Here is a 24027-nt window from a genome sequence, read left to right as displayed (position 1 = left end):
TGCACCCCAATGTTCATTGCAGCACTATTTACGATAGCCAGGTCATGGAAGCAACCTAAATGCCCATCAACAGACGAATGGATAAAGATGTGGTACATATATACAATGAAAATTACTCAGCCATAAGAAGGAACAAAACTGGGTCATTTGTAGAGACTTGGATGGATCTAGAGACTGTCATACAGAGTGAAGTAAGTCAGAAAAACAAATATTGTATATTAACGCATATACATGGAACCTAGAAAAATGGTACAGATGAACCGGTTTGCAGGGCATAAATTGAGACACAGATGTAGAGAACAAATGTATGGACTCCAAGAGGGGAAAGTGGCAGGGGGTGGTGTGGTGGTGTGATGAACTGGGAGATTGGGATTGACATGTATACACTGATGTGTATAAAATGGATGACTGGGGCTTCCCTGGTGGCGCAGTGGTTGAGAGTCCGCCTGCCGATGCAGGGGACGCGGGTTCGTGCCCCGGTCCGGGAAGATCCCACATGCCGCGGAGTGGCTGGGCCCGTGAGCCATGGCCGCTGAGCCTGTGCGTCCAGAGCCTGTGCTCTGCAACAGGAGAGGCCACAACAGTGAGAGGCCCGCATACCTCAAAAAAAAAAAAAAAAAAGGATGACTAATAAGAACCTGCTGTATAAAAAAATAAAATTCAAAAAAAAAAGAATGGAATATTATTCAGCCATAAAAAGGAATGAAATAATGCCATTTGCAGCAATATGGATAGACCTAGAGATTATCACACTAAGTGTAGTCAGATAGAGAAAGACAAATATCATATGATATCACTTATATGTGATATCATGTTACAAATGAACTTATTTACAAAACAGAAACAGACTCACAGACATAGAAAACAAACTTATGGTTACCAAAGGGGAAAGGGGAAGGGATGGATAAATTAGGAATTTGGGATTAACAGGTACACGTTACTATATATAAAATAGATAAACAACAAGGACCTACTGCATAGCACAGGGAACTATATTCAATACCTTGTAATAACCTACAATGGAAAAGAATCTGAAAAAGAATATATATGTATATATGTGTATATATATATATATATATATGAATATATATATGAATCACTTTGCTATGCACCTGAAACTAACACATTGTAAATTAACTATATGTAAATTAAAAAAATTTAAAACTTTAATGCATCAAAGGAACTATTAAGAGAGTAAAAGGACAACCCATAGAATGGGAGAAAATATTTACAAGTCATATACCTTTATCTTTACTTTTATCTAGATAAAAGTCTAGTTTAAAAAGACACAGGATAAGCAGGGTGTATCTTACTTTTACTCCAAGATTTTTTGAAGAACACATTCTTTAAATGTTAAGACATAATAGTAGAGAATGCAGAATTTACACAAAATTCTAGCTACCATGGGAGACTTTAAGAAATGTGGAACGTGAAGTCAAGCATGTGGGGGGAATGTGAGTTCAACTTCTTGCTCTCCTGCCAACGAGGGACTTGTACAGGAGAGTTTACAAAATCTGCAGGGCTCTGCGGATGGAAGGACCCAGAGGGCTGCCTTGCTGGGCAGGCTGGTGGGGAGACCACAGACAAGGTCAGCCACCAGGAGGAAGCCTGGACCTTACTGGGTCTGTCACTGCCACGTCCATGCCTGGCACAGCACCTGGCTCCTAGCTCACTGAATTAGGCCTCTTTTGTTTGCAGGTAACAGAAGCTGATCTCAGAGTGGGTGTGCAAAAATGGGGAAACTCTCGGCTCCTGTGACTGACAAGTTCAGGGTAGCTGGTGTCAGGATGGCTGTATCAAGGGATGAAGCATCCTCATTCTTATGCTCCTGACAGGAGCGCAGAAGGGCCATGCTGATGTTCCTGTGTCCCAGCAACCCCCGTAGAGAGAGAACTTCTCTTTCTCCACAGTTGCGGCAAAGGTCCTGGGACAGAGTTTCATTGGAATGACTTGGGTCACGTGCCCACCCCTGGATAAATCACTGTAGCAGGGGAACAGAAGACTCTGATTGGCCAGGCCTGAGTCTGGGCCAGGAGCGGGCATCCTGCTGGGTTAGCCCCAGAGAGAAAAACTTCTGCGAGAGAAGGGAAAATGGCAAGAACAGGTGCTTTATGTAATAATATACATGTATATTTACTGACATGTAAAAACGTTCACAGCGTATTACTAAATGAAAAAATAAGTTATAGTGTCTACAAGTTTTTTGACCTATAGTGAAAATCTCACAACATTTGCAGTAAAATATTAACATTGGTCATCATTGGCAGCGAGATTATGGGAAATATTCTTTTTGCTTATCTGTATTTTGAAAAAAAATTTTTTGCAATAAACGTGTGGTACTTATTAATAAGAAAGGAAAATAAAAGTTGGCTTTTTGGTTTTTGTTTTTTTTAACATTCTATTGTGAGAGTTTGCTTTTTCAAGTTTTGTTTTTAAATTTGTCACAGGGTTTGGCTTTCTGAGCTCCAGGCTGGAATATGTGGCGGGTTTCCTGCTTGGGGAATTGTGTTTTTCCAGGTTGCCTGAGAGGCACTGGGAGTTTGGAACAAACAGGAGCTAGCTGCCTGTTTCTCATGAAGCCCTGACTCTGGGGCAGACCCTGGACCTGGGTCATCACACCACCCTTAATGCTGAGCCCCACATGTCAGGCCTCAAGCCTGCGTATTTAATTTTACCCTTATTTGCATGAGCACTGTTACTCACGCAATGTTAATGTTGTGAGACTTTTCCTTATGGGGAAAAAATATTTTTTCTTATATAAATGGGATTGTTGACATTATTTATATCTTGTTTTTTTATTTAGTAATACGTCTGTCTGTATGCCAGCACCACACTATCTTGAAGTTCTGTTGCTTTGCAGTAAATTTTGAGTGTGAGTTCCCCATTTTTCTTTTTTCAGGATTGTTTTGGCTATGCAGGGTCCCTTGTCATTCCATGTGAATTTTAGAATCAGTCTGCCAGTTCTTCAAAGAAGTGAGTTGGGAATCTGACAAGGGATGGCACCGAATCTATAGATCAGTTTGGGGACTATTGCCATCTTAATAGCAATAAGTCTTCTGATCTATGTATATGGAATGTTTTAAAATCTATTTAGATCTTTAATTGCTTTCAACGATGTTTCATGGTTTCCACCGATAAATTTTGCACTCCTTTTGTTAAATTTACTCCTAAGTATTTTATTATTCTTGATGCTGTTTTTTGTTTGTTTTTTTGGAATTGTTTTCTTAATTTTATTTTCAGATTTTTCACTGCAAATATGTAGAAATGTAATTGATTTTTTATATATATTGATTTTGTATTCTGCAACCTTCCTGAATTCATTTGTTAGTTCTAGTAGTTTTTTAGTGAATTGTTTAGGATTTTCCATATACAAGATCATGTCATCTGCAAATAGCGATAATTTTACTTCTTCCTGTCCAATACAGAATCCTTTTATTTCTTTTTCTTGCCTAATTGCCCTGGCTAGAACCTCCAGTACAATGCTGAGTAGAAGTGGTGAGAGTGGACATCCTTGTGTTGCTCCTGATATCAAGAGGAAAGCATCCAGTCTTTGACTAGTAAGTATGATGTTAGTGGGTTTTTCATAGACGCCCTTTATAGAAGATCTCTTCTACTCCTAGTTTGTTGTTTTAATGAAAGGGTGTTGGATTTTGTCAAATGCTTTTTCTGTGTATTTTTTTTTTTTTGCGGTACATGGGCCCCTCACCACTGTGGCCACTCCTGCCGTGGAGCACAGGCTCCGGACGCGCAGGTCCAGCGGCCACGGCCCATGGGCCCAGCCGCTCCGCGGCACGCGGGACCCTCCCGGACCAGGGCACGAACCCGCACCCCCCGCATTGGCAGGCGGACCCCCAACCACTGCGCCACCAGGGAAGCCCTTTTCTGTGTATTTTGATGATCCTGTGGTTTTTGTTTTTATTCCATTGATATGGTGTAGAGCATTAATTGATTTTCAGATGTTAAACCAACCTTGCGTTCCTGTGATAGATTCCATTTGCTCATGGTGTATAATTATTTTCTGTGATGTGGATTTGTGCGAGTATTTTGTTTAGGATTTCTGAATCCAATCTCATAAGAGATAATGGCCTATAGCTTTCTTTTCTGGTGCTATCTTCACTATTTTGGCGTCAGGGTAATACTGGCCTCATAGAATGAGTTGGGAAGTATTCCTTCCTCTTCCACTTTTGGAATAGCTTGTGAAGACTTCTTTGGTATGAATTCTTTAAATTTTGGTAGAATTCTGCAGTGAAGCCATCTGGTCCTGGGCTTTTCTTTGTAAGTAGTGTTTTGATTACTAATTCAATATTTTGTTAAAGATTTTCTATTTCTGGGAACTCCCTGGTGGTCCAGTGGTTAGGACTTGGCGCTCTCACTGCCAGGGGCCCGGGTTCCTGAAGGTAGTTTGTTATCTTTACAGGAATCTATTCATTTCATCCAAGTTATCTAATTTATTGGCATACAATTGTTCATAGCCTTCCTTTATAATCCACTTTATTTCTGTAAGGTTGGTAGTAATATTCCTTCTTTCATTTCTGATTCTAGTAATTTGAGTATTCTTTTTTATTTTCTTGGTCAATTCAGCTGAAGTTTGTCAATACGGTTATCTTTTCAAAGACCCAGGATTTGATTTCATTGATTTTTCTCTCTGTTTTTCTAACTCTATTTCATTTATTTCCACTCCAGTCTTCATTCTTCTTTCTTTAGGCTTAGTTTGCTCTTACTTTACCATTGTCTTGAGGTAGAAGTTAGGTTACGGATTTAAAATCATTCTTTTTTTAATGTAGGTAGTTACGGCTTAAAATTTCCTCTAAGCATGGCTTTAGCTGCTCTTTGGTGTTTTGTGTCTTCATTTTTATTCACTTCATTTTCTAATTTTCCTTTCAGTTTCTTCTTTGACTCATTGGTTATTTAGGAGTATGTTATTTAATTTTCATATATTTGTGAGCTTCCCAAATTTCTTTCAACAGAATAACAAAGAGACACATTTGTGGGACTTCCCTGGCGGTCCAGCGGTTATGACTCTGCGCTTCCACTGCAGGGGGCACAGGTTCAATCCCTGGTCGGGGAACTAAGATCCTGCATGCGGTGTGATGCGGCACAAAAAAAAAAAAAAAAAGAGAGAGAGACACACACACTTGTGAACATGTTCTAAGGTTTCTGCAGGATACGTTCCTGGGTGTGAAATTGCTGGGTTAAGGGTAAATATACTCAGCATTTACTTAGATCTTGCAGAAACGCTGCATCAGTTTGCACACCCACGAGCAATGTGTGAGAGATCTGGGTAAGGTAGAATTTTCTAGTTTTTGTGAACCTCATAGATAAAACAACTGTTTGAATTACATTTCAATTATAAATGAGATTGCACATTCTTTTTCATATGTTCTTTGGCCAGTTGTATTTCTTTCTCTGGAATTTATATTGATGTAAGGTGTGAGGTAGGAATCAAACTTTGTTTTCCACATCTGACCCAGCATGCTTTCAAGCTTTCCTCTCCTTTGCAATAGTTCTAACTTTTGTATAGTCAAAGTTGTCCATCTCTCCTTTATGGCTCCCATCTTTGATGTCATGCTGTTTGACACCGCCTCTGTTGGACAGAGCTCTTTATGCCTGGCTATCCTGGGCCTCCGTTGCTCAGGGCCTCACTGGAGTTCTTGTCAGAAGCTTCTCTTGTTTAAGGAGCAGCCCAGGGCCCCCTCCCTTAGCAGAGAGGCAGGAACGGGATGGCTGTCTCTAAGAAGGATGGTGGACCTGTAAGCTTTGTGACTGATGTGTCTAGGACCCACGTTTATCCTCTCTGCTTTTTCTTTTTAAAATTTTATTATTTGGGGACTTCCCTGGCAGTCGAGTGGTTAAGACTCTGTGCTTCCACTGTAGGGGGCACAGGTTCGATCCCTGGTCAGGGAACCAAGATCTCACATGCCACGCAGCGCGGCCAAAATACATAAATAAATAAAATCTTATTATTTTATTTTTAATCTTCATTCATTCCTTTCTGTTATCTTGCCTACGTTTATTTTGCTTTTTGATTTCTAACTTCTTGACATGAACACTTAGTTCATTTAATTCTGCTTTCTTTATGTTAGTAAAAATTCACTTATGGTTATGATTTTCCTTGAATAAAGCTTTGACCACCCTCCACATGCACAATTTTTATATTTTTTCACTGTCATTAACTTCAAAATAGTAATTGCAGTGTGGATTTTCTTTTTCACCAAAGAATGACCTATGACAGTTCCCTTCCCTTCCGTTTCCTTGTTCTGGTGGCTAGATTTCTAAACCTTTTGTTAATAACATCTGGTCTTAACGGCATATAATTTCTGCTTTAAGTTTTTCATTGAGATATAATTCATAGAACATAAAATTTACCATTTAAAAGTCAAACACAATTTAGTAGTTTTAGTGTATTTACCATGTTGTGCAACTATCTCCATGATCCAATTTCAGAGTATTTCCATCACCCAATTTCTGTTTTTAAAATATTTATTGAGAAACCCACTCACATTAAGTCAAGTAAAAAGGGGAACACTCTCACAGAAATGAAGTGGAGGAACAATAGCTGGACTTCAGAGGAAAAAGAAAGAACCAGGAAGCTACTCTAGGGCTGGGAATCTCTTACTGAACCTCTTTCTTTTCATCTGCTCCAATATCTACTCTGTAGATTAGTTTCATTCACTTGAACATGGCTCAACATGACCACCAACCCCAATTTTACGTAACTCTTTAGATCCACAGTTTGCCACAGTTTTTTGTGTCCTAAAATCCTTATTTCCTAAAGGGTCTGATTGCCGTAAGTTGGGTCAGGTGTTCACTCCTGATCCAATCACCTGTGGCCATAATGGATGGTTATTTGCTCACCACCCCCCCAGCTGGGCTAGGAATGGGGTCAGGTTCCCTTAGAAAGATTATATGGGAAGAGATGTGATGTCCAGCATATCTAATACAATGGCCTGAAATAGGATCCATTTTTAGGAATTATCCATGAGCACTGGAAAAGAAGGCCTTCTCTATGGGCACGATCTGCATGTACACACACAAGCACAGGTACGCACCCACACTTACTTAAGAACAGAGCAGTGCTATTAACTGCTGTAAGACCCTTGAACAGAGAGATGGTGGGTGATTGTGTTGTGGTCTAGCCAGACTGTTAGTAGCATGATGGGAAGTTGAGTGGAGGTGCCCCTGTAGGAACTAGACATTCCCACTGCCCATCAGCCTGGGAAGAATTGGACCTGGGAGAGAAAGTGAGGACTTGGAGCAGGGGCTGGTGTAAGGGGCTTTATTTATTTTAAAATTTATTTCATCGAAGTATAGCTGATTTACAATGTTGTGTTAATTTCTACTGTACAGCAAAGTGATTCTGTTATTTATACATATATATGTATACATATATATACATATATGTATGTGTGTGTATATACATATATATATGTATATACACACACACACATTATTTTTCATATTCTTTTCCATTATGGTTTATCACAGGGTACTGAATATAGTTCCCTGTGCTATACAGCAGGACCTTGTTGTTTATCCATTCTACATATAATAGTTTGCATCTGCTAACCCTAAACTCCCAATCCATCCCAGTATAAGGTGCTTTAGAGAGAGGAAAAGGTAGCTACTGTCCTTTCTGAATCCTGAAGGGCGCTTCCTCCCACCCTTTGACTGATGACCAGAGCTAGCCAGTCACCTGTGGTAGATTTGGCTGTGCTGTGGCTCCTGCCTGCTCTGCCTGGACCATCTGACAAGCCTTCATGAGCTGCCCAGTCCAGCCCTGGTTGTGTCATGTGCAGTAAGACGAAGGCCTATGTCCATACCCAGCCTGCAGGGCAAAGGGAGCACAAGGCCCCCAGGGAGCATGACATGGTCCACCCGGAAGGGGACCCTCAGGGACGGGAGGCAGGCCTAGGAGAGTCAAGGTCTGGGAGGGTCAACTGCCCTCCTTCTCAGGAGGTTCTCTCTCCATAGGCAGTCTCGGCGAAGGGGAGCTTTGTCATGAAAGCTTCCTTACAACTCTGCTGTTCATTTTTTTTTCAAATAACCTGCTGGTAAATGAGAAGGATGTCACCTGCCTTCCGTTACAATTGCTCAATTCTCCACACATTTCTAGCAGTGCTTGCCTTATGTAATTTCTGGTGGGATTTCGTACAGAAAACTGTTTTAACTGCAAATTACACTCTTAAAAAAAATATATATATATATATTTGGCTGCGCCAGGTCTTAGTTGCAGCATGCAGGCTCTTAGCTGTGGCATGTGGGATCTAGTTCCCTGACCAGGGATCGAACCCGGGCCCCCTGCATCACGAGCGTAGAGTCTTAACCACTGGACCACCAGGGAAGTCCCACAAATTACACTCTTTATCCACAGAAAATATTGATCCATAAAATGACATTTGGTCCAGTTAAATTTTTTGTCTTGAATTGCATTGCCTAATACTAAATGACCCTGATTTTCTGGTCTCATCTGCTTGGTATACCCGTGCTCATTCTTTTCCATGTAACCTTTTTTTTAGATCGGTTGTTTTTGGATGTTTTTCTCCACTTCTGTATGGGAAACGTCTATACCACTAATGGATGAGGGGCATCTTGCCCGGCAGGGTAGCTGAGTGGTTGAGCAGGTGTGCTGGTGTGACCCACAGCACACCTCTGTGGGGCTCTCCCGGCACATCTCCTGCCCAGTTGTCATGGATGCTGTGCTGCTCAGCAGTTCTGGGCTGACAACCTGCAAACTCATGGGTCTCCCAAGTAGCTTTGTAAACATGAACTTAACTCATGGCTAGAAAACATCAGTTAACAACTCAGGGAAGCATCACATGAAGAGACAGCGAGAGGCTGTCGCCACCGGGGAGTCAGTGGTGGGCAGTGGTCAGGTTGGAAAGGAGGGGAGAACCATCACCTGGTTCTTCACCTTCACCTCTGTGAAAACCCAAGAAAGAAGCAGAGCAGGGGAGGGAGGGGGAGAGACAGACAGACTGACCTGGAATCTAGCTTTGCCTGGAGCCAGATGCAACTTGGGCTTTTTCAGTTTTGTAAGTCAATAAATTCTCTTTTAAATTAAGTTAGCTTAGAGTGGGTTTAACTTGCAACTGAAGAAATCCCAGTAAATCCAGGGCAGCGCCTCCAAAGTTAGTCTGGCACTTCGCTGAGCATGAGCAAAGCTCCGTACCGAGAATCCCTAGAAAGGAGAATAACAACTTGGCAACGGCTGCAGCTTAATGTCATCTGTGGCTTGACTGGACACGGTCAGAAGTCTCTTTGGTTTTATTTCAGGGATTTTTACATATTTGCTTTCCATATACCTTTCGTATTGACGTGATGAGACAGAACTACGACATTTTTTCGAACTATTGGAGCCAAATTGTTGCATAAACTTGGGTCAGAATTGCTTTCAGCTGGAAGAGACCGCACAACAACAAACATATTCTCTCTCATCCTCTCCCTCTCCCTCTCCCTCTCCCTCTCTCTCTCTCTCTCTCTCACACACACACACACACACACACACACACACACACACACACGCACGCACGCACTTCTGGAGGTTGCCCCGTGGCAGCAAGACTGCTGCGGGAGTGCCAAGCCGGGGCAAAATCCCTTCCCCAAGGCCTCCCAACAGGCTTAAGCTGAATTCTCTTTAGCCAGAACTGGGTCACACAGGTACCCTGACTGTGGGAGGGGCTGGAAAAGTGAACATTCAGCAAATAGAAATGAGATTACCGAGACGGATTTAAACCAATCGTGACTTTCCTCAGGAGCTAGTGTAAGGTCCTATCTTTCTTGAGATTAAAGTATCTCCAGTCGCCACCTGCAAAAAAATTGGATTCTGTTAGCAGGGAAGGGGAGTGGGTGGGAAAGGGTAGTAAGTGACAGGGTCCACCATATAGGGCACACAGGGCCATGTTTACATTTGGCCTCAATCCGGAGGCTGGTTTTGTTTTTAATAGAAATTACCATTTTAATTAAAATGCAGACTGGAGAACTTAGTATATGAAGAGGAAACACCGGGGGCTTAAAATCCTTGAAAACATCAGAATTTAAAGCCAGAGCCTGGGTTTTTAACCGGGTGGCTTACTGCTGATTGGTTGAGTAAATTTGTTTGTTGAATGAATGAACGTGTGCCTACCACGGTGATAGCTTTGGGGCTGGTGTGTCAGAAGAACTGAGCTGGTCTGGCTCTGCCACCACTTCCTGTGCGATTTCAAGCTGACCTCTCACAGCTTCTAGTTCTTTCTCAAATGAGGAGGCTTGGCTGGTTGAACTGTGTCTCCCTTCCGTTCTAAAAGGCTTGAGTTCAGATTGCTATTGACCTCTGTGACCTTCTATTGTTTACTCGTGGGTTAATCTCAGCAGGCAGCCTTTCCAGCCAAGCAAAAGCAGTGTCAGAGCAGCAGCACGGGGCTCAGACGGACAGAGCACAACACAGCCAGCCTCTCCAGGCCGACTTTTTGGAGTAAAGGCCCAAGCAATCAATGTTGCTTAGGTAACGCTGTGAGACAGGAGAGGGCGAAAGCATCACCCACAGGCTCTAGAGGGAGACTCAGTGGCTGCACAGGCCTTGGGAGCACCCAGTTCTGCTGAGCCCCACGCTGATCCAGTTTTCTCTCCGGCCTCAAGGATGATGAGGGCTGAGTCTGGGTCCTGGGTCCTGGCCCCGGATTCCTCAGAAGGCAGTCTGGGGGCTTTAGGGGGGATGTGTCAAGATGCTTTCAGGCCGGAACAGACGGGCCTCGAAGATTGGTTACATCCAGCTCCCACCAAAGTCTCTCTTCTCTAATTCATGAGACAGCCCTCAGCACTAGGAAAGTGGCTGAGAAGGGGGCACAGCAGTAAGTGGCAAACCAGCGATGTGAGGGAGGAAGCGCAAGACCCCAGGATGGGCAGACGTCGGCCTCGTGTTTTGTCAGGAGCCGGTCCAGAGGCAGGCAAGGAGGAAACCGGGCCCTGGATGGGTAGCAGCCCCGTGAGACCCCTGCCTTCCTCCCCTCGGCTGGCTGCACACAGGTCCTGTGAGCCACAAGAGGTGAGGGGTGCCTGGGATGCAGCTGGGGCGTGTGGCTGGAGAGGAGCTGACCGGGCAGAGAGCGTGTATGTGCACAAACCTCTGAGTAGCTGTGCAGACGGACAGGCCCAGGGGGCAGGGGCTGAGCATAAGCCCCCCAGACCATAAGCCCGAGGGGAGGGGCATCTCCTGCACGGCTATAGTCAAGGCAGGAGGTGCAGCTGGGAGGGGTATCGGAGCTAAGAACCGTTCTGATTCCTTTCTACCCTGAGGCCGTGGGATTCTAGAAATTCATCAGGATGGACTTGATAGAAACTCCAGGTATCATCTTCATAAGAGAGGCAGAAGGAAAAAAAGAAAAGCCCACACACAAGTGTACCTTTTTATATAGAATTTGTACAATATATTTCTCTTCATTTGCATATTTTACCCACAACTTAACATCCTTTATACAGGCTGAACTTACTCAGCTGATATAATCAAAATTCTTTCCTTCAACCAAATAAGAAAAATTCAAAATCGTAAACCTGTAAGAAAACAAATTAAAAACGATGATGAAAATAAGTCACTCCTCGTTAGGAACAGCGTCTGTCTGTACAATATACATGGTTTGGAACAGATTTCTTTATAGATTAGGCACATGTTTCCACAACACCTTCATTCCTGCCAGTTTTATCTCATTCCAGGCAGTCCTGCCTAAGAAGGATCAGAGGGATGTTGGTCTTGATGGAAATCGCGCTTTCGGATGCTGTTGGCCCAGCTGGGGACCAGGGGAGCGGGGCCTGGCTCAGCGGCGCCACCCAGTGGCTGGAAGCAGAGGCGGGTGCGATGCAGGGGAGCTGGGCCAGGCAGGACCCTCCCAGGAGAGAGCAGCAGTTGTGTGTGAAGGGGAAACCGAGGCTTATTCTGTGCAAACTGAACACAGAGAGACCAGAATAGCAAGGGTGGTGTACACAGAGAAGCTATGAGGAGTCCAGCGTTTATTTACAGTTTATCTTCCAGGAGGGAGCATGGGGAGCAAAGCTGGTGGCTGCTGTCAGTTTGAGGCACGGAGGGGTATCGGGGAGGTGGGGGGCATGGCGAGGGTAAGCAGTGAGTGCACCATCTCCATGCTGACCTTCCGTGGAGCCCCTCAGTGAGCCCGAGCCCGCAGTAGGGACCTCTCCTCCCAAGCACGGCGCTTCTCTGTGATTTCCCTCCTCACTGCGAGACCCACCCGGGTCTGGGTGGTACGGAGTGTAGGCCCTTCTCTGGGGATGCAGGCAGAGCAAAAGATGAGAAAGCGGCTTCTACCAAGCCAGCAGCGCCTCACACCTCAACACCGTGGGACACCAGGCCATGCCCGGGCCTTTCCGACACCAGGGTGATGGGCTTCAGGTCACCGAGCTTCAGGACCTGTCCTGTTTGTTTCTGTCTCCTTTGAATTCTTCCCTCCATAATGGCTCCACATGCAGCTTGGGGCTGGGCTGAGAATCCAATTCTAGGGCTGCAGAAGGTCGCTGCACCTTGGCCTCCTGACCCAGAAGGCAAAAGTGCTCTTGTGGTGAGATGCTCCTGGGACCAGGAGTCTTGGGCCCTGCAGAGGGGGCTTCCGAGGCCATGGCAGTGCTGATCTGCTCAACTTGGCCCTGGGTATGATGAGCCTTCCTTGGGCTTGGCCCTGTGTGGGGGGACATGCTCGGGCCCAGACCCCCGCCCTTAAATGGCAGCTGGCTCAAACATTCTTCAAATGGCGAGTCCCACTGAGGCTTATCCATGGCACAGGTGCCAACCCAGCCTCACACTCCAAAGCGTGGCTTTGGAAAGAGAATAGTAATCAGCACTTCAGGGCAAGACTACAACCATTTAAAAAAAAATGTGGAAAACAGCATTCATTAGAACTAATGTAGTTATTGCCAGACAAGTGACAGCCAAGTAACCATGGAGAGTCCCAGAGGTGGACGTGATGGACTACCACGACCGTGGAGCAGAAATACAATCATGTGGTTTTGTTTGTTTTACTTCTAAGGTAAGATATCCTGTGATTACATTTCAAATCTTTAGGTACAGAAGCTAAAGAGTATTCTTCAAGTTCTGCTACTTTCACACAAACCAGTTTGTCCCCCGGAATGACCGATCCACTGGTCAGGCCCCCGAGCTTCTCTCAAGGGAGTTGGTGTGGTTCTTTCTAAGAACATGAGGTGGGAACCGAAATATGTTAAAACAACAACTAAAACAACGCAGCTGTGCTGGGAGCAGGGCACGGGTGGACGTGCACGGCGGCCTGCTGGCTGTTCCCAAGGGCACTTGTTCTCACCAAGGATTTCTCCGGGACGGCCGAGGCTATGCAGGGGGCCAGTGCGGCAGTGGGTTCCATACTGAATGGTGGGGACCAGGTGGCAGCCCCGAGGGGCTCTCACTGGTTTTGGTTTGGATGACCCAGTCTCAAGAAGCAAAAGCAAAGGAGGAGCTCCCAGGCTGCTGCTGGAGGTCCTGCTGAGAAAGGTGGCTCAGGGCAGACCCTGTCTTCCCCTGAAAGTCAAGTGCAGGCAGTTCCAGCTCAACGGAGACAGATTCCTTTCCAGAGCGGCTGCAGCCAGGTCTTCTTGGGGCTGTGGCTTCTGCAGGGACAGACCCTGGAGGAGGCTGGCCTCTGAACAACCTTCTCAAGGGCCTGCTGCCTGCCCTTTCTGAATAATTTTGCACTGGTCTGCTTATTCTCACATGCTATGGTACGTGCGGGTGCCTGGCCTGTGACACGGGAAGTTCTCGGAGACATGGCGGCTTGGCATTCTAGTTGGGGTGGAAGGGGGAGCTCAGGGAGAGCCAGGCACCAACGCCACAGGAATCTTCCCGAATGAGTTTAGACATCTGCTCTAAGATCCTTGTGGACAGATTAGCTAGTTCCATGCACACCATACCAAGGGCTAACACTCAACATTCCAGAGGCGGGTGGCCTTGTTTGGGTAGTTGATGGCCAGGCTGATAGCAGCAATGTTCTGCAGAGCCTGTGGAGGGAGAAAGAGTCATCACCAACGTCAAGAACCGGTCACCTGCTGGGTCACTAACTGCTGACAGAACAAGACCCTCAGCTGAGCACCTGAGGAGGGAAGGGGAGAGGCAGACGCGAGCCAGATGTGGTTCCCCTCACCAGGGGGACCACAGTAGCCTAGAGTGAAAGACAAAGCTATCAAGAAAGTCCACATGGAAACTCCAAATGTAGCCAGAATCATCACTGTCCCGAGAGAGGAGCAGGTGCAGTTCTGGGGGCTCAGAGGGCACATCTGCGGGGGGGTCTGGGAAAGCTGTTTAGGGAATGGGGACAGCAGCACAAAAGTGCAGAAGGGAAGAAACAAACAGCCAGTGCCCCCCCCCCCCCCGGGAAGCAATGCTGGGAAGGCAGACGCCCTGGAGCCAGGCCAAGGCTGGTCTCCAAGCCAAGGCAGCAGGAGCCGGGGGCAGGGGCTGGGGAAGGAAGAGGCGGAAGCAGGGAGAAGAAGCAGAGCGCCGGTCCAGCAAAGTGGACAGGTTGCAGGGAGGGTCAGAATGAGGATTAGGAGACCGGACACAGCGGCAGGTGAGGGAGGAGCCACAGCAATATGTGATGCGGTGTCAAAGCTTCCAGTGTCAAAACGGTCAAATGTCAAGATTTCACTGTGTGAAACCTTGGGACACCACGGGTGGTGATGGCAGGGCTGGCAGGCATCCGTCAGGAGGGGAGGGAGTTTTCACTCTGCCTTCGGGGTCAGGACGATTCACACAAACCCCTCTGTAGTGGATGGGGAAGCCCGCTTCTAAGCAGGCACTCTGACCCTTTTTTGTAGGAGGACCGTAGGTTCACTGAGAAAACTTGTCAGGAACAGAGTGCAGGGCGCTGGCCGGGAGTCCCAGCTGGATGCCCCTCAAGTGAGACTGCGGGCAAATCTTTCCCTTCTCTGAGCCTCCGTGTCCCCGTCTGTCCACTGTGGACGCAGACCACACACTCTACGATGTTCAAGGAGTCTGTGAGCCTAAGGTTCTCAAAATGTAGTCTGGAGCCTGCGGGTTCCCCAGACCCTTTCAGGGGCTCCGTGTCGTGGAAACAATTTTCATAATAATACCAAGACATTATTTCTCTTTTTTCACTTTCATACTCTCACGAGTATACAGTGGCGTTTTCCAGAGGCTGCTATGTGATAGTAGAACAACTGAAAGCAGAAACAGATCTGCGAATCCAGCTGTCTTCTGTTAAGGAAGACATTAAAGAGATCTGCAAAAATGGAACACAACGCTACCCTTCTCAAAAATTATTTTGTTTTGAAAAATACCGTTGTTTTTCACAACTGTAGTATTAAATAGAATGAGATTATTTTAAAAAACAAATTGATAAGTGTTTAGCATTTAATTTCTAACTTAATTTCTAAATTTAAAATCTAATTTAATTTCTAACAGTATATATCAATATATATAATGCATATAAACAAAAGCTTTTGGGGATCCTCAGTAATTTAAAAGCACAAAGGGGCCCTGAGACCCAATAGCTGTCAGAGAGGAGTTCTCCTACCAGGGAAGAAAGTTACATCCAAAAATATCTGAAATCCTCTATGGAAACTTCAGGGATCAGCCAAACTATAAATTTAAGGCACTGGTTGTTCTGGTGTAAAAGCCACAAATTCTTGCTAGTGTCTACTGACCCCACAGTTTAATACGAACGACACTGATAAATGGGGCTCCGTTGCTCTCTGTGACACCAGTAGGAAGTGGCTGACTGGGAACAGAGCTCCGTGTAAAGCTGGGGTGGAGTCTGCACGGGTGCCGGGGGAATTTCGGCCGCCCGGGGAGGGCGTACCTGCGCCGCGCAGCGCAGAAGGTGGTCGTCGGTGGTTAAGGCCAGCAGGTAATCCTGCAGCAGGCCGAGCTCCTGCGGAAAGAGCGGAGGGCAGCTGTCAGAGGCCACCTGCTAGCGGACACCCACCCACTACCCACGACCCAAGGCCCCAAAAGACTCGGGTGGGACACTGCTGCCCACTCTGCCAGACATCTCACTGTCTGCTTTCCTTGGGAGCCACGGAAGGAGCAGGACGGTGGGGAACCAGGTGTCCTGACTCACCGCAGTCTCCTCACTATAAAACGAGGGCTTAAGCTAAAGAGTTCTGAAAGGCCCTTTCATCTCTCACAGTCAATGAGTCTATTGTGCTGAGGGGAGGGAAAAGAGGAAGAAGAAAGAACCTGTTGGTTTATTTTCCCAAACTCACTGCTGTCAAGAGTCGATCCAGGGCAGTTTCCTTCCCCCTTTGGCATCAGGCCTGAGCAAACAAGCAATCTTGGGGAGGGCCTGGCTCCCTGGGGTGGCAGAGAGGGGAACCCCGGGCCCCAGGCCACGCTTGTCTCCCTGTGAGGGTTTGCCAAGCCCCCACGACACCCTGGGCTCTCAGAGGGCTGTGACCTGAGGCCCAGCGCTGGCCCCAGGCAGCAGACGAAGCAGAGGCCCGGAACCTGGTGGGGAGGCAGGACAGGCCCTCACCTGGGCGCGGTTCTCAGTGACAAAGAAGAGCTCGGTAAGGGCGCGATGCAGGGGCAGCAGGATGCCAGGCTGTGTCACGTCCTCAAACAGGCTGTACTCCATCTGGGTGAAGAGCTGCCACAGGGGCTTCAACAGCATGAGGTCACAGAGGTCGCTGTGGGAGAGGGGTATGGTTTGCTGGGATCACGCCCATCAGATGTCAGACAGACAGAGGGTAGCTGCCGGGCACTGCAGCTCCAACACTCCCCGCCCCCCCATCCAGTAAAGGCAGGACAGGACAGTTCCAGTCACCTCACACCCCCCAAAACAGCCCAAAATATTCACCAATGGCAAATAAAAAAAAGGGGCAGCATCTCAACTTCAAACCAGGACTCCGGGGAAAAGGATATCCTCAAGCACATTCATGTAAATCAACTGCACATCTTTAAAAATGGTTGTTAAAAACTTCCAGTGACAGCAGAAAAAATCTCAAGATAAACGTTAAGTGGAAAAGAGCAAGATACGCAACATAAAATGTAAACATTTAAAAACTGTATATGTAGTATTGTGTGACCATATTAAAAACAATAGTAAATAAACATATCAAAAATGTTATCAGGGCTTCCCTGGTGGCGCAGTGGTTGAGAGTCCACCTGCCGATGCAGGGGACACGGGTTCGTGCCCCAGTCCGGGAAGATCCCACGTGCCTTGGAGCGGCTGGGCCCGTGAGCCATGGCCGCTGAGCCTGCGCATCCGGAGCCTGTGCTCCGCAACGGGAGAGGCCACAACAGTGAGAGGCCTGCGTACCGCAAAAAAATAAAATAAAATAAAAAAATTAAAAAAAATAGGCAAATGACCTAAAGAGACATCTGTCCAAAGAAGGCATACAAATGGCCAACAGGTACATAAAAAGGTGTTCAATTATCACTAATCATCAGGGAAATGCAAATCAAAACCACAATAAGATATCACCTCACCTGTGTTAGGATAGCTTTCATCAAAAAGATAAGAGAAAACAAATGCTGGCAAGGATGTCGAGAAAAGAGAGAACCCTTGTGCACTGTTGGTGGGAACGTAAACTGGTACAGCCACTATGCACAACAGTATGGAGGTTCCTCAAGAAATTAAAGCTAGAACTACCAAATGATCCAGCGATCCCACCTCTGGGTATATCCAAAAGAAATGAAATCATTATCTCGAAGAGATTATCAGTACTCCTATGTTCATTGCAGTATTATTCCTAATAGCCAATGTCTGGAAATAATGCCTGTCAATGGACGAATGGATAAAGAAAATGTGGTGTATATATACACAATGAAATATTATTCAGTTATGAGAAAAAAGGAAATCCTGCCATTTCTGACAACATAGATGAACCTGGAGGGCATTATGCTAAGTGAAATAAGCTAGATAAAGAAAGACAAACACTGCACGGTATCACTTTTATGTGGAATCCAAAAAAAAGTCAATCCTATAGAAACGGGGACTTAGAATGGTAGTTGCCAGTGGCTGGGAAGTGGGGGAAATGGAGAAAGGCTGGTAAAAGGGTATAAACTTTCAGTTACAAGATGGATAAGGTCTGAGGATCTATTATACAACATGGTGACTACAGTTGATAATAGTGTACAATACTATAACACATAACAGAAATTTGCTGAAAAGCAAATTTCAGCAAGAGGGTGAAATTTAAGTGTTGTCACATACCACAGAAAAAGGTAAACATATGAGGTGATGGATGTGTTAGTTAACTCGATTGTGGGAATCCTTTCACAATGTATAATGTATTATGTATCAAATCATTACCTTCTATACTTTAAATACATTACAATTTTATTTGTCAATTACACCTCAATAAAGCTGGTGGGGGGGAAAGAAATAAACTAATTCTAAAATTTACATGGACATGTAGGGTAAAAATAGCCAAGACAATCTTGAAGATGAAGAACCAGTTGAAGGATTTATTCTGCTAGATAACGTAAATTTGCTATAAAGCTACAAAATCTAAGTGTGGTACTGGCACAAAGATAACCAAAAAGACCAATGGAACAAAAGCAACCAGGGAGGGATCCATGTGTATATGGACACCTTCTCTGTGACAAAGATGGCACTGGAGTGTGGTGAGGGGAAAGGTGGGCTTTCGAGTTAAGTGGAGATCCATGTGAGAAAAAGCAAAGTTTGACCCTACCCTTCAAATCATGCACTAAAATTCATTCCATGTGGACTGTAGACCTAAATATGGAAGAAAAAATAATTAAGCTTTATCTTCATGACCCCAAGGTCAAATAAGGCAAAAATTTCCTAAATAGGACAATGAAAGCTCTATCATAAAGGAAATGAGTGATGAACTGGAAGACATTAAAATTAGAAACTTCTCATCAAAGACACCACTAACAGAGTGAATGGCAAGCCCCGAAGTGGGGGGAGATATTCACAATACAAATACCCAGCAAGGGACTCGTATCCAGAAGGCAGCTTACCTGTGGGTGCAGCATCGCACGATCCTCAGGAGTAGGTGGATGGCTTTTAACCGCTGATGACCAGTCTGGCGACAGGCCACGCTCACCAGCCATTCCCAAATTTTGGCCAACGGGAGGTGTGGCACAACTCTTTCCTCTGACAGCATCTGCTTCAAAATCTCGAATCCTGGCAACCCCCACAACACAGAGACATTTGAAAAATGTAAACTGCTCAAGTTTTAATGAATAGGAGGAAACCACTGTGATCATTTACATTTCACCTGAAATTATGCCTTATGTAAAAGCAACATAGGAACACTTTCAGTTCTTCCTTTTTGCAGAATGCCCTTGGCAAATTCTAAGAGAACAAGCATCTTTCCTAGGTCTTGACAGATGGCCCTTTAGAAGTTACAACCTGCCAACTCCAGCACATTCACGAGGGACGTGCGTGGGCCTTGTGGACATATTTGTTGAAGTCTCAGAGAAAAGTACCTGCTTTGATTTTAACAAAGATCAGTGACATAATGGCACCGAACCCCAGAGTGTCCCGGGCCGGGAGATCACGCAAACAGAAAGACCAGAGCACACACCTGTCTGGAATCGCCCCAGGTGCCCAGCTGTCACAGTGAATTTGTAGCCCCACTCGGTATTGCTCATGTCAGAGGTGAAGCGGTAATACAGAGTATCTCCTGGGGCACACAAGAATCAGAAAACAAGTCAGGACACTGCAGCAACAGGGAAAGGCAAGTGAGCGCTTTCCACTGAGACAGATTCAACACAGTTTTAAATCCTTCAACAATTTCCCTTCTATGTACTTAACGTTAAGAGTCTGTATAACTCAGTACTTATTTACTACCTGGAAGCTCAAAATCTTTCCATTTCTGTTGAGACCCACTGAAGTTGTGTCGATCCTGCTGAAAGTCACTGCTGCTGGACATGGCTAGCTCGTCACAGCCCTCCTCTGTATTGCACTGAGGATCGAATTTGATTGAGAGGTAGATTGCACCAGGAATGTGAACTTTATCCTAGGAGGGGAAACAAGGACATTCCTGACATCGCTGGCCACTGGACAGTGACTGAAGTCTTCCTTGTGCCAATCTGCAGTTAAAACTGGGCACGTAAGAAGGGGTAAGTCACAGCCCCTGCCTTCCAGGAGCTCTCGGCCCAGCTGAGTAGGGGAGAACGCACATGGCTGCAAACACGGCAGGAAGCACACTGTGCAGCCTGGGGCACAGCTCGAAGGAGTGGGGGGAGGGGAGAGGAGGCGAGGGCAGAAAAGAGTCCCAGTGAAGGGATGTTTGGGTTGCTGTGGAGACTGGGGGCACAGGAGCAGCCTGTCCAGGAGGAAGGAATGGCAGGAGGCAGGTGACAGAGATGAGCACCTGGCGGGTACATTCCAGGCAAAGGAAAGAGCACTGACTGGAAAGCCTGACATGTTCAGGGATGTGTCTGAGGTACAGGGTGAGCTCTGTGTGCACATATGCTTGGGAGATGGGGACAGGGGTGACGTGACCCTGGAGAGGCTGGCAGGGACAGATGCAGAAGGCTTTGTGTGCTAAAATGAAGTGTTGAGACTTGTCTGGACAGCAGGGGGAGCCCTGGAAAGGTTGTAAGCAGGAGAAAGCCTAGGTTAGGTTTGTGCTGTACCAGGATCACTGTGACAGCTGGTGTGCAGCAAGGCCAGGGCCGGGGCAGGCCAGCAGTGGGGGATCAGAGAGGAGCAGAGGAAGGGACCCAGGGAAGGGGAGGAGTCAGGGCAGTGGAGAAGGTAAGGTGATCACTCTGAGGGCTCTGAGGTAGAACTCGCTAGCTCACTAGGTGCGTCTACGTGGGGCTGGGGGAGTGGGGACAGAGCCTAGGAGCCGGGGAAGAAAAGAGGCTTAGAAGGTAGAGAGTGAGGAGGTTTATACGTCTGCAAAACGAAACCTCAGCTGGCAACAACCATATCCTGGATTAGTTTCTCTATCGCCCACCACTGTGGCCACAGGCCGTCACCTACTCAGAACGACAGCACCAACATTTCGAAAAGAGATGAAGAAATGCAAGCAGCATTAAGTCAATGAGGATAACTGAGGCCGCCACCCTCCTGCCTCATCCAAACTCCTACATCTCTCCACGTACAGAGTTAAGGAAGGAAGAGATGCGGCTTCTCAGTTCTGGGTAATTAAACAAAGGGGTGGGAGACTCCAAGGTGTGGCCAGGTCATCAGGAGATGGACAGAGTGAGGGCTGAACCCAGACCCACACTCAAAGTCTCTGCCAGAGACACCAAGGCCTCACTCTAAGGACCTTGCTGCAGGAAGAGGAATCTCTCCTCCAGGGCCGGGTGGCCCCTTGCTTTCTATTAAAACAAGGTCAGGAGAAGAAACGACTTGTTTGTATAGATTCCCGGGACTGGCTTCAGGGAGGCAGACTGCTGCTGAGACCACGGGAGCACATTCTAGGCCATGTCTGTCCAGGCAGAAAGTGCCACAGTGGGAGCTGATGAAATTCATGCTACTCAGCAACCCTTGCAGGTCCTGCCAGCTGCGTACCCTGAGGCTGGGCGAGTCTGGCCGACCCTGGATCGTACCTCAAAGTTGGTGTTGTTGTTATACGGGTGTTTCGACTCCCTCACTTGCACCTCCATTCCTGGCTCCTCCATGAACTGGCAGGCAGCCAGGGCCATGGTGCCTAGCATGCTCTCTCGGCAGCCCTGGAGCACCTTCTGCAGTATCTGGTGGGACACAGGCAGGGAACATGGGAAGATGGTGACAAAACTTTGTAGTTCAGCTAGAGACTGTGCCCAGGGCTCCTGAGTTCTGCTGTGTGGGTCCCCTGGTTCTACACAGAAGGAAGTGGAAGAAATGCTTCCAGTCCTGTGAAAGTTTGGTAACCCAGCACTACTTCAAAAGACCAAGTCGAAGATGTGATTTAAAAACAAAACAAAAGATGGTCACCACTTGTCAAGTTGAAACTTAAAATTAGAGCACTGAAGACTCCCCTGGCGGCCCAGTGGTTAGGACTCCGTGCTTCCACTGTAGGGGGCACGGGTCTGATCCCTAGTCAGGGAACTAAGATCCCACATGCCACAAGGTGTGGCCAAAGAAAAAAAAAATTAGAGCACTGGACTTAAGAGAATGCACAGACTCTGGTAAGACCCCACGTCTGCCACCCAGAAGCTGGGAGCCTTGGACAAGCCTCCCGGGCTTGACTTCTTCACCAATAAAACTCCCTGGGTCACAACGTAACACAGGTGTAAGTGTGGCAGAGTGTCTGACCTGAGGTAGACATTCTAGAAACCATGGTTTAAAACAGACGATGTAAACCTTCCTGGAAGGCTTCCTGTATTACGGGAACAGGCTGTCAGAATCATAATTAACCCTGTCCCGCAGACTTCACACTGTGTGAGACCCTAGGGAACATGAGAAGAGACAGGCTATCGAGGAGAGTTAGACTCATAAGTCTGAAAACAAAAAAGGAAAACTGCAAGGGTAGGTTTCGTGGATTGTTACATCAAACACTCCCTGAGCACCAAGTCTGCCTAGGCCATGAGCTCGGCTCCAGGCCCGTACTTGGGAGAGTTTAACAGCGACCTGACCCTGCCTTTGTTGCGTTCACACCTGTCAGGGGGGCTGCAGAGCCACACAGGTAACCTCACTCCAGGAAGGCACTCCCTAGAGGAAGCCTATTCAAACGCCCCAGCGGGGGGCTGGGAGGGACACAGAGGAGGAGCAAGTGGGGTAAGAGCCCAGCCCGGCTGCCTAATTACCTTCTCCCACTGGTGCTTTTCTTCCAGCTGCATGAACATATCCAGAATGTAGGTCATGTGGGCAGGGCCGCTCAGCTCCAGGATGTCCTCGCTCACTGGCACGTGCCCTGGCCACTCAGCGAGCAAGGATGCGAGCACATGGCGGGCGTACAGGACTGCTGTGGCCTCGTTCACGCGGAAGAGGTAGTCGCGCACAGCCCTCTTGCTCTTGCAGTTGAGCTCTTTGTGCAGGAGGGCGGCGCTCTTGCTGCGCCGCTGCTTGGCGTAGCTCTGCTGCAGTTCACTCTCTGTGCTGGAGATCAGCTTCTGGGTCACAGGGTTTGACTCCGTGGTGGCCTGGTCACAGCGTGCGGGCCGGGACTGCAACCCAAAGACCACCGTCACAGAGGCCTGGCCTTCTCACAACTGGGGTGGGGGCAGGGCAGACACCTTGCTTCCCAGGTGGGGCAACATACCAAGCATGGTAAGATAATCATGTCTGTATCCACAGCTTTGGCGCTCTGCTCGTCCAGTCTCAGACTCCTGCTGGGCTGCCACCTCTGAGCCAGGGTCCGTATTCTTTCATCAGTGGTGAGCTCATCCCCGTCAAACCTGAAGAGGAGGAAGAAACACAAAGCTGGGCACCCTAGTTACAGAAAGGCAAGAGTTTAACCTGCAGTGAAACTTGCAGAAATGCCGATCCGAGTTATTTTCCTGTTATTTTGCAATTACGTTATTACGTTCCATATTTCGCACACTAGATTCACAGTGTTCATCTATTCGTGCACGCAAACGTGCACACAAACGGGCACACAAACGTGCACGCATGCCCATGTGCCCAAAGCAGAGGTGCAAGCCATTCCTTAGGATCCATTCTTCCTTTCATTTAGAAACAAAGTCCCCTGAAGTTTTAGCAGGACACACAATCACCCAGCTGGAGACAGAGTTCCCAGTCCTCCTAGCAGCAACGCAACTAGGGTCACGCCAACGGGAGGCCAGTGAGGTAACGTGTGCCATTTCCGCAGCTTGCTCTCAAACAACTGGGTTAAGGATGAGCTCCTTTCCCCACCTTCCCCCTTTCCCCTGGGCTGGAACAAAGAGCTGGTGTCGGGGAGCCAGCTCTGAGGACACAGATGAGGACAGCACCCTTGGGGGTGCGGGGTCCCTTGTGAAGCAGACCGCCCACCCACCATAGGCTACTGCCTACCTCTGGACTGTGCCGTGAGAGGGAAAACAAATTCCATCTTCCTTGACCATGATACTTCTGTGTCCTAACTGATGCAACCCTGCCTCATCTCACAAAGGATTTGAGGCAGTAGATAAGAAATACATATGGGAAAATAGAAATATGAAATAAAAGAAAATTAAATTGGAATTGGATA

The 24027-nt window shown here is 47.0% G+C and overlaps 1 protein-coding gene and 1 non-coding gene across 8 annotated transcripts in view; both read right to left on the bottom strand.

Annotated features, from left to right (window-relative positions):
- Positions 1-8268: 8268 nt before the first annotated feature.
- On the bottom strand, positions 8269-8341 carry TRNAT-CGU (transfer RNA threonine (anticodon CGU)). The gene has a single exon. It is a non-coding gene; the product is annotated as a tRNA-Thr (tRNA).
- Positions 8342-11375: 3034 nt separating this feature from the next.
- Positions 11376-24027, bottom strand: part of ZZEF1 (zinc finger ZZ-type and EF-hand domain containing 1) — a 113579-nt gene continuing 100927 nt past the window's right edge. For 4 of the 7 annotated variants that reach the window (XM_060133662.1, XM_060133663.1, XM_060133666.1 and 1 more), the window contains 8 exons: positions 23122-23257; positions 22667-23026; positions 21488-21631; positions 19773-19941; positions 19507-19605; positions 18938-19103; positions 16482-16635; positions 11376-15878 (listed from right to left, as the gene is read on the bottom strand). In XM_060133662.1, the coding sequence (XP_059989645.1) occupies positions 15660-15878; positions 16482-16635; positions 18938-19103; positions 19507-19605; positions 19773-19941; positions 21488-21631; positions 22667-23026; positions 23122-23257 (1447 nt within the window). In that variant the 3' untranslated portion in view covers positions 11376-15659. Of the gene's footprint in view, positions 15879-16481; positions 16636-18937; positions 19104-19506; positions 19606-19772; positions 19942-21487; positions 21632-22666; positions 23027-23121; positions 23258-23852; positions 23941-24027 lie in introns of those variants that run through there. The other 3 variants (XM_060133664.1, XM_060133667.1, XR_009537487.1) reach the window with 2 other exon arrangements.

This window comes from Lagenorhynchus albirostris, chromosome 20 (assembly GCF_949774975.1).
Source record: "Lagenorhynchus albirostris chromosome 20, mLagAlb1.1, whole genome shotgun sequence".
Classification (NCBI taxonomy): Eukaryota; Metazoa; Chordata; class Mammalia; order Artiodactyla; family Delphinidae; genus Lagenorhynchus; species Lagenorhynchus albirostris.
The sequence above is the reverse complement of the archived record's forward strand: the minus strand, read 5'-3'. Positions and strand labels throughout refer to the sequence as shown.